We start from the raw sequence: 12,688 nt of genomic DNA, 5'->3' as shown, positions 1-12,688 counted from the left end.
TAATTTTATTTTATAAATCCCTAGGTAAGGCAGAAATCTTTTTTGGTTTTGCTGCAACAGACTATCCCTGAACCAGTCTATGTATAAAAAGTATTTTAAAAAATTGACCTCCATGCATATATTCATCAAAATTGCCTGCCTGGCATAGGAGAAAACCAGTTTCTCCAGTGATCTGCTTTACTACCCGTATGAATACCACAAACAGTCCATTCGTATGAGCAGCTATACTCATCCAGAATGAAGGTCACAGAATGAAGGTCACACAAATCAATATACAGGTACCATCTTAAAAATGGACAATTGGGGCAGGTGTCCTAGGCCCCATTCTGAGGAGAGCCTCCAACTGCCCACATCTAACTCTCTGACTAAGGGATGAGAGGAAGAGGAAGAGGAGATGAATCTGAATATAGAATCTCCCTCATCTGTTTTCTAGTTTATTTATTATCATATAGCAGACAAAAGAATTGTCTTTAATTAGGTGTGGGAAGAAGATCTGTATTATATTTTTATTAATTATTATTATTTGATTGGAGTTATTTATTATTCAATTACTAGATGACAACGCTCTCAATCCAGTCTTAAATGTCAGAACTATATCATGCTGAACAGATTTCCCTATTATCACACCACATGAAAAGCACATGGTCATTCTGATGATGTGCCGGGCCTCTAATTGGCCCTCACTGGGGATGTGACCCTAATAGGGTGATGGCATTTCCACACTGATGACCAATCAGAGGCACTTCCTCCTTTGTGCCTCCGGAAGAACCGGCAAGAGGTAAGGTGGGGAGTTGGGGACAGCCATCCAGGCACACTCCACCATACTCCATGGTGCCCATACCATCCTCCTGGCCAATGGGATAGTGAGGAGTGCTGTCCAGGCTTGCTCTGCCACAGGTGCCCCATGATCCCCACCCCCTGGCCACTGAGAGGGTGGGAAAGGCCATCAACACATGCTGCTATGATGACGTCACACTCTCAATCTTCCTAGCTGCTGGGAGAGCTGGAGCCCATTTGCCCTCGCTCCATCATGCTGGCCTGGCTGGCCTGCCTTGCTATGAGGCCAACCTTGGTCTGCGTGGGCTTTTCTGTCCTCCCTCTGTTTTTCTATGGACCATTATAAAATAGGCTTTCCTCCCAACTGTTTAATTAAAAAGTGCATAACTATATAGCAATACATGAAATTGTTTTATTTTACGGTAACAATTTACTAGTAAGCAGAAGTCTTCCACAGCTGTTGGCTATATTAATGGCTTTCTGGCACCGATACCTGGTCTGAACCCTTTAAATCTTGTAATGAGTAGGCTAACTACTTGCTTTAAAATCTCTGATTAAAGATGAATTCATTCCTGGCTAGGTTATGGTTCCATTGTGCTCAGTATCAGATTGATCAGGTGATCTCATTGCATTAAAATGATTTTACATTCAGATATCACAAACTATACACACAAATATCACAAAAAATCACATATTATTCTGTCAGGTTTATTTGTTTCACAGGTTATCATAAATGCAGGGGGGTTTTTTTGTTTGTTTTTGGTTTTTCTATGCAGGATAAATACAATTCAAGTTCCTTAAGCACTCAAAGCAATAGAACAGTCAACTTGAATAAAAAACCCTTTGCAGTCTTTCAGAATGTGTTTTGGTATGGAGTGGTGTTTGAGGAAATCCAATTCTCCCGAGAATGAAAGGGCAAGTTGAATAGTACATCTATTGTGAACGAAAAACTGCTGCTCCTTCTGCACAGGATGAGAAGCCGACAGTCCATTAAACTCATTTTTGAAAAAGGAAATATCAACTGCAGCTAGTTTGCAGGACTTAAGATACTATTGGCAAATGCAAACATATCCTAAGTCTTTGGGGCTAGTGGTCTTAGCAGCCGCTAAGTATTACCTGTGATTACTTTTCTGTCCCACTTTAATATGAAGCTCCAGTTAAGATTTAGCAGATTCCAAAAGAAACGAAAACTATCTAGCAATGAAAGAATGACTAATCCTCTACTATCTACAGGCTTCCCTGAAGAAAAAAGGAGACAGTGAAGATACAATATGAAGATAGTGATATAATTCACCACTCTCTGCAGAGTGACTGTGGCTCAGATCTAGACCACATGCTTTGCATTTAATCAGTCTGACATTCAGATCTCTGGCATGTCCTATTAAAGGTTCTCAACTGTTAGGAAAGACCTGTTCCTGCTTGAAATTTATCAGCAGTAGGATTTGTGAAGTTTACGCATGAATGTTCCTTTAAAAAATAGAAAAGAGCAAAGAGTCCAGTAGCACCTTAAAGATTAACATCTGTGGCAGAGCCTGTGCTTCCATGAGTCACTGCTCACTTCTTCAGATACAGCTAGAATCTGTCTCCATCATATATTTTAAGAAGTCCAATATTTAAAAGGCAGATAGTGTTACGAGTGGCCTTGTTCATGCCACAGCCAGGGGTGTCCTCACTATCAGGCCAATAGGGGCTTCAGCAGGGCACTGATATAGTTTCTTGACCAGACTCACTTTCTTTTCACCAGACTCCCTTTCTTTTGACCAGACTCCCATAATGCTTCATGCATTGTTAGATGAATTGTCATCAGTTTATTCTTGTCTTCTTTCTGTTCTCAGGCCATCTAATACAACCTTCTTCTCAATTCAGGATCTCAATTCAGGATCCATTATAAGTGTCTGTCCAGCAGCTATGATATCTTGCAGTTTTTATGTGATGCCCCTGTTGATACAGCCCAAGACTGCATTCTCCTTTTTTACCACTACACCATACTGTCTGCTCATATTTAGCTTACAGTTCACAAGAACCCCAGATCTTATTCGCGCACACTGCTACCCGGAAGTGTATCTCCAATCCAGTATGCATGCTTCTCATTTTTGTGACTCAGATGTAGAATTCTACACTTATCCTTATTGAATTGCATCTTGTTTTCATTTTCCCTTTACAGAATGCTCAGATCTTGTTGATTATCTCTCTATCATCTTAAAGGCTAACATCTTTAAGTACTCCTCCCAGTTTGGCATCATCTGCACATTTATTGAGTGATCTCTCTACCCCCTCATCCAGATCATTGATAAAAATCTTGAAAAGTGCCAAACCCAGTACCAAGCCTGTGGAACCCTTCCATCTCCCTCCAGTCTGATGGAACACCACTGATAACTGCTCTTTGGGTGTGGTTCTCTAATCAGTACCCTACCCACCTAAATTGGGAAATTCAGTCTACAGACTGCCCATCAGACATGGGGAATCTTGACAAAAGCCTTACAGAAATCCAGGAAAAAACATCCAACTGAGTTACCACAATCTAGTAAGCCCATCACTCAATCAAAGAAGGAAACCAGGTTGGCATGGTAGGACCTGTTGGAGACAAATCCTAGTTGACTTCCCTGGATCACCAAGTTATCCTTCAGATATTTGTAGACCACTCCCTCTAACATCATAGACCACTCCCTCTAACACCATTATCTTCCCAGCAACAGAAGTCAGATTCACTGGCTTGTAGTTTCCCCAGGCCATTTGTTCTCCCTTTTTTTGAAGGGAGAAACATTCACCCTCCTCCAGTCTTCTGGATCATCTCCAGTATTCCAAGAGGTCCTGAAAATGATGGACAAATATAATGGGTCATATGTGTGCAGGAGATGGCACATGTTGGCACCATACTGCTCCTCCACAATGTATACCTCTTATTTCTAATAGTTGTGTGGCCCCATCTGTGAATCAGAGCTGCACTAGGGGTTGTCAGTCCCCAGATGGAGATCCACCCTTCAAAGCAGCCATATTTTTCAGGGGAATTGATCTGTGTTGCCTGGAGATGACCTATCAACCCTGGGGATGCCCAGGTCCTACCTGGGAACTGACATCCCTACTTAGAAGATAACTGGAATGAAGAGCAACATTTTGGCCTTGTGTGTTGTACTGTCATATGTTTCTGTCCAACTTGGGGCAAGATATCATTTTTATGTGACAAATACTTTGAAGTCTTTCCAAGAATCTTAAACTTAATTTGTTTATGATTAATAAGGGTTCTCGGGGTTTTTTTTCTTTTAGACTGTGGGAAACTTTGGAATTTGGAGGTGGGGTGAGCCCCCCCCCCCACCCCAATGACCACTGCAGGAGACAGAACCAAGCCTAAAATACCACAGAATGCAGAGCTAGGCATGAGACCTCCCATCTTGCTTTGCAGAAGAGTCATTGAACACATGAAGTTCTCTTATTCAGCATCTGGCCATGAGTCTATCAAGGTTAGTCTTATAAATATTTTTTATGCAAGCATGAGCCAGCTACTAGGACAGCAAGCCTAGAAAGACAGAGAATGGGGGTGCTTCCATCATTCAAAGCCCAGCTTCCTGGGCTCTCACTTGAACTAGAGCAAAGCTTAAGAAGCTCCTGGCAACAGTCAGTCAGGCCTGAAGAGGAATGGAACCACACACTGGCTATGGGAAACCCGGGTACTTATCAGTCTTCCAGATTTTCCAGCAGCTGTGCCTGCTATTTTCAACCTGGAAAACACTTTACCGACATTTTGGTGCAGTGGTTAAGAGCTGTGGCTTCTAATCTGGAGAGCCCAGTTTGTGTCCCTGTCCTCCACGTGCAGCCAGCCGGGTGGCCTTGGGCCAGTAACAGTCCTATTGGAGCTGTTATCATAGAGCAGTTCTGTCAGGGCTCTCTCAACCCCACCTCCCTCACAGGGTGTCTGTTGTGGGGAGAGGAAGGGAAAGTGACCGTAAGCTGCTTTGAGACTCCTTTGAGTACTGAAAAGCAGGGTATAATAAACAACTCTTCTTCTAATTTGAAAGGAGGTTGCCTCATATTTGTCTGATGCAAGGCAATACAGATACCATTAATCTCCGACAAAGATTGTGTGCCGCCACTTGTAATATGTCAGCAATGGGCAACCTAAGATTTTATTTTAATATTTTTTGCTGCTTTAACTTATAACTTATTACTTTTATAGCTGCTGATTCCCCATGTATATATTTGTTTTGTACATCTTTACTTTGCGTGTCTAGGACCGCATTAATCAGTTCTGCACTGAGACCATATAAATCCATTTTGTAAGTGGCTGCAGACTGTGATTTCCTTTTGCAGACCATGACACAGTATCTTTCATTGCACACTTTGTTCCCTGCTAATAGGCCAAGGGTTTCTCTTTTATATAATTATTTATTTATTCTTACATTTCTAGCCTGCCACTCTCCAGAGACTTGTGGCAGGCTACAGTAAATAAAAGCCCATAAAACTCCATAAAACCCAATTACCGTCACGTCCCCTAACCCCCCCCCCCCAGTAAAACAAGACTGACGGTGTAATTCCCCCCCCCCTTCCACCTCACAGTGGTCTGCTCCAGGGTGGGGTGCATAAGAAATCGTGCATAGCCTGAGGAGAGGTCTTGTTGTTTTTAACCCTGCCTCACCCGAAGACCTGGTGGAAGAGCTCTGTCTTACAGGCCCTGTGGAACTGCGATAGCTCAGCTCTCCTGGGAGCTCATTCCCTCCATTATGCCCACTCACCCCAAGAAGCCTGCCATTGTTGTTTTCCTCCTCAGGAGATTGTTTGCTAGATAGATTCTTAACACCTCTATGTGACATCTGTGGTTACTGGAAGAAGGTTAATTATTGATTTGCCCATTTGTCATTGTACAAAAATGGCCAAAGGATGGAAAAGTGAGAGAAAGGGAGGCAGCGTCTTGAAAAGCATGGCAGACCTTTCAATAGACAGTCAACCATGACTTGGCACCTCAGCAAAAAACAGGCTTTAAAAACCTAGTTTAATGTTATGTTGGCCAGATTCCCCAGAGCCACTTGACAGAAGAAGAAGAGCTTTTTAATATACTGTTTTTCACTCTCTGAAGGAGTCCCAAAGCGGCTTAGAAACAGCTTTCCCTTCCTCTCCTCATGACAGAAACCCTGTGAAGTAGGTGGGGCTGAGAGAGGACTGCTCTGTGAGAACATCTCTAGGAGAACTGTAACGAGTCCAAGGTCATCCAGTTGGCTGCATGTGGACAAGTGGGGAATCAAACTCAGTTCTCTGGATTACAAACTGCCACTCTTTAAAAAATCTGCTTGGCTTCAGAGGTCAAAGCAGACTCAAGATCCCATATGGCGGAACAGTTTGTTGCATTGGACCTAATTGAGATGGACTAACTTCGGTATCTTTACATTTGGGACTGATACTGCAAATCTCAATGCAACATCTATTAAGACTAGAGGTAGGTGAGTAGCCATGTTGATCTGAAGCAACAGAACAAAGTCTGAGTCCTGTGGTACCTATAAAATCAACAAATTAAACTTTGTTGGTCTTAAAGGTGTCATTGGACTAATCTATGAAGACTGAAATTATATACTTTTGTTTCCCAAGGGGAAGGTATATACATTTGGACTTGTTTGCACTCATGAAAAAAAATGATTGTTTTTCCTTGGGCCTGATGAATTGTTGTTGTGACATCTTTGTATTCCAAGGATTATATTTGTCTTCTTGCAAATGAGATGGGAGTTGGAAGCGATCAGTAAATCCAGTTATGAGTAATTAATGACTTCACTGCAAATGGGCTTGCATAAAAGCCAACAATAACAGCGAAGGCCAGACTTTTGAAAGGCGCTCAGGACCAGATGTGCAAGAGCTCCCCCCCACTCCAAAATCAATACCAGATTTTCCACAAGGCTTAGCTCTTTCCAGTACAAGGAAGGTGGAAGATTCTCAAAAGTGTTAGCCAGTTGTAAATCTGGGGGAATGGACGGGTTCAGCACTATGGGCAATGATCTACAGGCAAGAAGAGCCTTTCCTGTGGGATTCCAGGAGCCATGTGCTAAGCCTTTAAGCTTGCTACTGCGTGGGTGGCTCTTTCCCAAGACAAGGGCCAGATGTGGAGAGGAATCAGATCAGCCTGTCACCACCATATCAGGAGCACCTGAAACCTGATTGAGATGTTAATGGTATATAACCAACAGCAAACAAATGATGGTTCTTGTATTCATGTGTATTGTTGGCATGAAACAGCTACTTGGTTATTTCCCTCATCAGAGGATGTGAATGTGGCTGATAACAGAAAGCCCACATTTCTTCGTGGAGATGGGGCACAAGATGTCCAAGTCCCAATCCTTTCTGATATTCAGGATAGGCAGGGTTATATGAAGCATGATACTTTCATTTGGTTGAGACCAGGTGACCAGCAACATCTACAGGGCCCCTGCTCCATCCCTCCCAGAAATCCACCCTGTGTTCTGCTCTGGACCTGTCTGCATTGTTATACTCTGTTACCTCTGTTATAGTTTAATGTTAATGGTATTGTTATTGTGAAAAGCTGAGGTCCATGTACTGTTTTCCGCATTATACGCAAGCCGCCCTGAGCCTCAGGGGAGGGCGGTATATAAATACAACAAATAAAAAATACAAATACAAAAATACAGTTTTGTGCATAGCATTAGCATTCACAGCTGCTCTTTCACAGTTACATGATTTTCTACCAAGTGTATTATTTTGATCCAGTGCTGCAGAGTGCAGTCCTGAATCCTTGTCCACTTTATAAGTTTAAATTGAGCGTTTTCTGTACATGAATTTTGCATTCATCTCTTGTGATGCAGCCCCGCATTGGAACTGCACTTGTGCAGGCTGGCCACAGAGACTTTTTAATTAGTTTGAAAGCTCCAAAAAGGGATGTCCCAACCACTAGGAACCGTGCATGTACCAGTTTTCCTGCTGAACGCATAATGTGTTCTGAAAGCGGGACGCCCCTTCCCACAGTTCCATCCAAACTGATGCAAACTCTCAAGGAACTGGCACAGATGGATCTGGTGACCAAATCACATAGAGTGATTTAATTTTTATATATCATAGAATCATAGAGTTGGAAGGGGCCATACAGGCCATACATTGTGATCTGGAGCCAAGGGACCAAGCCCTATGAAGATAGGTTGAGGGACTTGGGAATGTTCAGCCTGGAGAAAAGGAGATTGAGAGGGGACACGATAGCCCTCTTTAAGAATTTGAAAGGTTGTCACTTGGAGGAGGGCAGGATGCTGTTTCCGTTGGCTGCAGAGGAAAGGACGCTCAATAATGGGTTTAAACTACAAGTACAATGATATAGGCTAGATATCAGGGAAAAAATTTCACAGTCAGAGTAGTTCAGCAGTGGAATAGGCTGTCTAAGGAGGTGGTGAGCTCCCCCTCACTGGCAGTCTTCAAGCAAATATTGGATACACACTTTTCTTGGATGCTTTAGGAGGTTTTGGGCTGATCTTGCATTGAGCAGGGGGTTGGACTAGATGGCCTGTGTGGCCTCTTCCAACTCTATGATTCTATCAATGGCCAATAGTCTACCTCAAATAGATGTCTCTGAGCATTCACAGGTACCTGACAGGGCCATCCTAAATAGAGTTACATCCTTCTAAATTCATTGAAGACAAGAACAGAAAATGTCTAAAAATAAGGAAGAAAAATAACAAAACTGAAAACAAAATGGATGAGTGCCTGAAAAAGATCCAGGCAGTGTTTTAAAGTTTACATGAGTTTCATTCTTTTTCTTTGTACAAGGGATGACTAACAAGATGGAGCCCAGTCAAGTGGCTTTCGAACAGAGAAGAAAAGCAAAATTCAGTCATGCTGGCTGGATGCCCTGGAGAGTTTCAGAGGCTCAGAGAACATATGTAGGCCCTAATCTGAAGAAGAAAATATCTTGTGCTTTTAACAGAGGTGCAATGCATGGAAGTGGGCAGATGAAGCTTTCCATGGCATGGAGGGAAATAATATCACCTGTTAAATATCCTATTAAGTCTCTATTACAAAAGCAGAACCCTCCCCCTCCCCCTCCCCCCGGGCAGCTGGCAGTCTTACTCTGTGAATCTGAAACAGTATGTCTGGTTTAGGGCTATCAACCTAGAACCCAGCTACCAGATGCATTCCTAGGATTGCCAGCTATGGATTGGGAAATACATGGTGATTTTGGGGGTGAAGCCTAGGGAGAGCAGGGGTTGGAGATGAGAGGAAGTTCAGTGGGATATTATGCCATAGAATTCATCTTCCAGAGAAACCATTTTGTTCAGGTGAACTGATGTATGTTGTAATAGCCTGCAGGCTGGCTATTTTAAAATAATTTTAAAACTGTGGATGCAGTGGGAAAGGAGGCAGCCATAGTTTTTCCTTCCTGTGTCTGTTCTAGGTTCTTGGCATGCATCTGGTCCTAGTCTCGTGGTTTGCTGGGTTAAACAGGAGGACCCCAAGGTTACCCCACAGCAAGATGGGGGTGGGGAAAGGTTATACAACTGGGCAAGGAACAGAAGATAGGCTATCTGGTCTTGTGCTGTATATGGGGATATAATGATGTGTGGCAAAGTTACAAGTCTTCAGGTGGGGCCTGGAGATCTCTCAGATTGACAGTTGATTTCCAGAGTACAGAGATTGGTTCCCTTGGAGAAAATCTGCTTTGGAGAGTGGACCCACTGAGGTCCCTGTCCTCCTCAGGCCCTGTGCCTCATGCCCAGATCTCCAGGATTTCTCACCCCGGAGTTGGAAACCATCTATATAGAGCTTTATCCTGATGGTATGGCTGGGACTGCTCCTTCTTCTCCATATGTTGCATAGAATGTGTGGAGCATTAAAAAAAATACAATATAGAACAGACTACACCCAAATATTTATCTTGGTTTAAAAGTTACGGCATGTCAGGGGAAGACTGCTTTGGTGTTACTTTGGAATCATATTTTATATTACAAAACAAGCTTAAAGAGGTCTGGTTTTGGTGACATTGTGCAGCATTCATTTCAGCAAATTAATAAATCCTCTCTCTGAAGCAGAGGCAAAGGAGAATGAGGGAGAGCAGCTATTGGTTCTCACATATATTGTTGTGGCAAACTCTCTGTGAACTGGCTCCTATCTGCCTCCGCCTAAACTATAGTGTCCAATGACACACACACATATATAAATGGATAGTTGATTTAGTAGGAATTGGAGCAATCAACGCAGTTTTTCTTCTGTTTGGAAAAAACTGGCAATTGTATGCGAATAAAAAGCAGACAAAGGTTCTATTTCAAAAAAACCCCTCTGAGAATAAAAAATAGTTAATAATATTAATAATGCGTCTTCAACGCAGCATCCCTGCTCCTTTCCCTAGGTGGAGGAGAACCCGGGCCGGAGGACTTACCGTGAGGACTGTCTGCTCTGTCTGCACAGTGAGTCCCTGGCCGGGCCAGGCGAGGATTAAAGATTAATTTATTTTTTTTTTTTATAGAAAGTTTTTATTTTATTTTCCAGAGTTGAAAACAGTGAGATACATGCAATCTACATTGTTAATACAGAAAAGGAGAGCTATACTCTTCATTTGATACACTTGGTTCCCCATTTTTAATCCCTTTTGTAAATAGTTCAGGTAAGGGCCCCATTATTCTTGTAAGGCCTCTTAGTGTCAGTTTGGCTATCTTGGTAAGATCAGCTAGTTTATTCACCCAGTCTTCTGTCGAGGGTAGTTCTTACGTTTTCCATTTCTTGGCCAATTCTAGTTTTGTTGCCGTCGTCGCATAGTAGAAGAAGCTCTGTATGTGGGTTAGGAAGCGCTGTGGAAAAACATTTTGGTTCCCTGTTTCAATCTTACAAACCCTCTTCTCTCCATTTAAGATTATAGACTGGCTACAATATTATGGACTTTTACCCAAAGCTTATAGACTTTTTATAGACTTTTTCACGTTTGCACCACATTTAAAAAGAGAAGTCTACTTTGTTACCATCATTTCAACATTTGTTTGCATAGTTTCTGATAGTTTTAACAATCATAAACAGTTTATACTTAACATAGTCCTAGAGCCCTCCACATTTTCACTAGAAAAAGGGAAAAAAGAGAAAAAAAATACTTCGTTGTACGGAAAGAAGGGAAACAAATATATATAAGTATACATTGTTGATACCAGAAATAATAAAATGGAGTCTTCATTAATTAATAGAAAATATTTTTCGTTAGTTATATATACACCTCCTCAGCTAGAAACCTTCTTTTAGTTATGCTTTAAATTTAGGCTGAAAGTCACTACATAGATATGCTAGATAATTCAAATTCAGCTATCATAGGAAATCTAAAACCCCACACTATAATGTAAGCCCATTCCATTAGGTGTCTCCTTTTAGTTATGCTTTGATTTTGGGCTGGTAGCCGCTGCGAAATTAGGTTTAATAATACAAATTCAGCTTACTTAAAAGATCTTAGACCCCAGATTAACTTCTTAACTAGTTATATTGCCTATATGGCTACATAAAGGAGGTAAAGGAGGAAAGGAATTTCGACCACTGTGTTGCATTTCCATTCCCCAAGCTTCTTAGGGAGGTCTCATTTCGAGGCTTATTACGTCTTGTGACTCCCGTTGACTGATGTTCTGTCCCATTGGTCTTTGGCTGGGAAAGTATAGTTGTAGTCTTTCCCTCGGAGTATACATCGATAAATCTTGAAGCAGTTGTACCTCCTGGACTCCAATATCAGTACAGATGTTTTTCCATGATGCTCCTTTCAATCGATTGCTTTCACCGCAGATCCATATGTCTTTCTTGAGTATTGTTGCTTTGTAGTGGCTGTATATCTTCTCAGGCAGGGTGTCCTTATCTGAGCTGCAAGACTCTGACATCCCCTTTTCTATCTCCATAATTTCAGATTCCTCTTCTGCTGGTAATTTTCCATCTTGTTTAGAGCTATCATCAGCCACTACTATTGGTTCATCATTCCTGTTAAAGACTTCTTCCTTAATGCCTTTAAACTCCATGAGCATATTTTTAAGTGAACCATTTAAAGATTCTTTCAAGTCTTGTGTTTGTTTGTCTAGAAGATATGCAAATTTTTTAAACGAAAACATGTTCCAGGTTTGGAATTTTGTTAGACTTAATATTTGCAATTTTGCAAATAGCCAGTAGAGGTCCTACAGAGTCCTAACGAAAGCAACAGTCTGTTTTTAATTAAAGGAATGTCTCTAAGGCTTAGTTCTCGCGAGATTCCATGGCTCTAATCTCTCTTATCTTCGAAGACGAAAAACAGATATAATAAAACAGATAATAAGAGCTGTTACTTATTAGATTGAGTTGATTTAAGTCCTTCTGATTAGAAAAGAAAATTAGCCTGCCTCAAAATGAGGTGGCATCAAGCAGAGCCAGAAACGGGGGAAAAGTAAAGACGGAGAAGCGGCAAAGCACTTGCATCTCTGCGTTGATTAATGATTCAGTATCTTGGAATCTGGCAACTTCACCCCCTCAATATTATCAGACAGTCCTGTCAGTCTGGCTTGTTTGGATTAGCGAGAGCAACTCTCCACGCCGAGAGTTCATTCCAGGGAAGAGGGGGCTGAGGGAAACCCCACTCACTGTTTGCAGGCTCGATCTGATGTCTGCCAGATGTTTTCACTCCGGAGTTGTGGTGAGTCGAAGGTCTTGCTGGGAGGTATCCAATTAGCTTTGTAGATTAAAATAAGCTTTGTAGATTGCAGAGTTGAAAAAGGAAGAAAAGGAAAAAAGATTTTAAGATGGCGGACGGCGCTTGCTGGACCCTGTGCACACTGAGCTTACGTTCCAGTGGGAGATTAATTTCCCTGCGGAACAGAGAGGCCTCAGAGATTCACAAGGAATTCCTGAGAAGATTTAAGGGTGGGTTATCGTACCCAAAACCCGATTCTGTCAATCACAGCAGCGATTGACCCTCAGTGGAACAGGAGCTCGAAGTATTCGAGCTATC

The 12,688-nt window shown here is 42.0% G+C and overlaps 1 protein-coding gene across 3 annotated transcripts in view; it reads left to right on the top strand.

The window, feature by feature from the left end:
• The window catches only part of LOC143843083 (arylacetamide deacetylase-like), an 86,558-nt gene that overhangs the window by 49,300 nt on the left and 24,570 nt on the right, over positions 1-12,688 (top strand). Inside the window, exon 2 of one of the 3 annotated variants that reach the window (XM_077348662.1) lies at positions 4,042-4,235. The exons of the other annotated variants lie outside the window; for them this stretch is intronic. Coding sequence (XP_077204777.1) covers positions 4,095-4,235 — 141 coding nt within the window. The 5' untranslated portion in view covers positions 4,042-4,094. The remainder of the gene's footprint in view (positions 1-4,041; positions 4,236-12,688) is intronic. 3 annotated transcript variants of the gene reach the window in all.

This window comes from Paroedura picta, chromosome 8 (assembly GCF_049243985.1).
Source record: "Paroedura picta isolate Pp20150507F chromosome 8, Ppicta_v3.0, whole genome shotgun sequence".
Taxonomy (NCBI): Eukaryota; Metazoa; Chordata; class Lepidosauria; order Squamata; family Gekkonidae; genus Paroedura; species Paroedura picta.
Note: the sequence above shows the minus strand (reverse complement) of the source record. Positions and strands in the feature narration are given on the sequence as shown.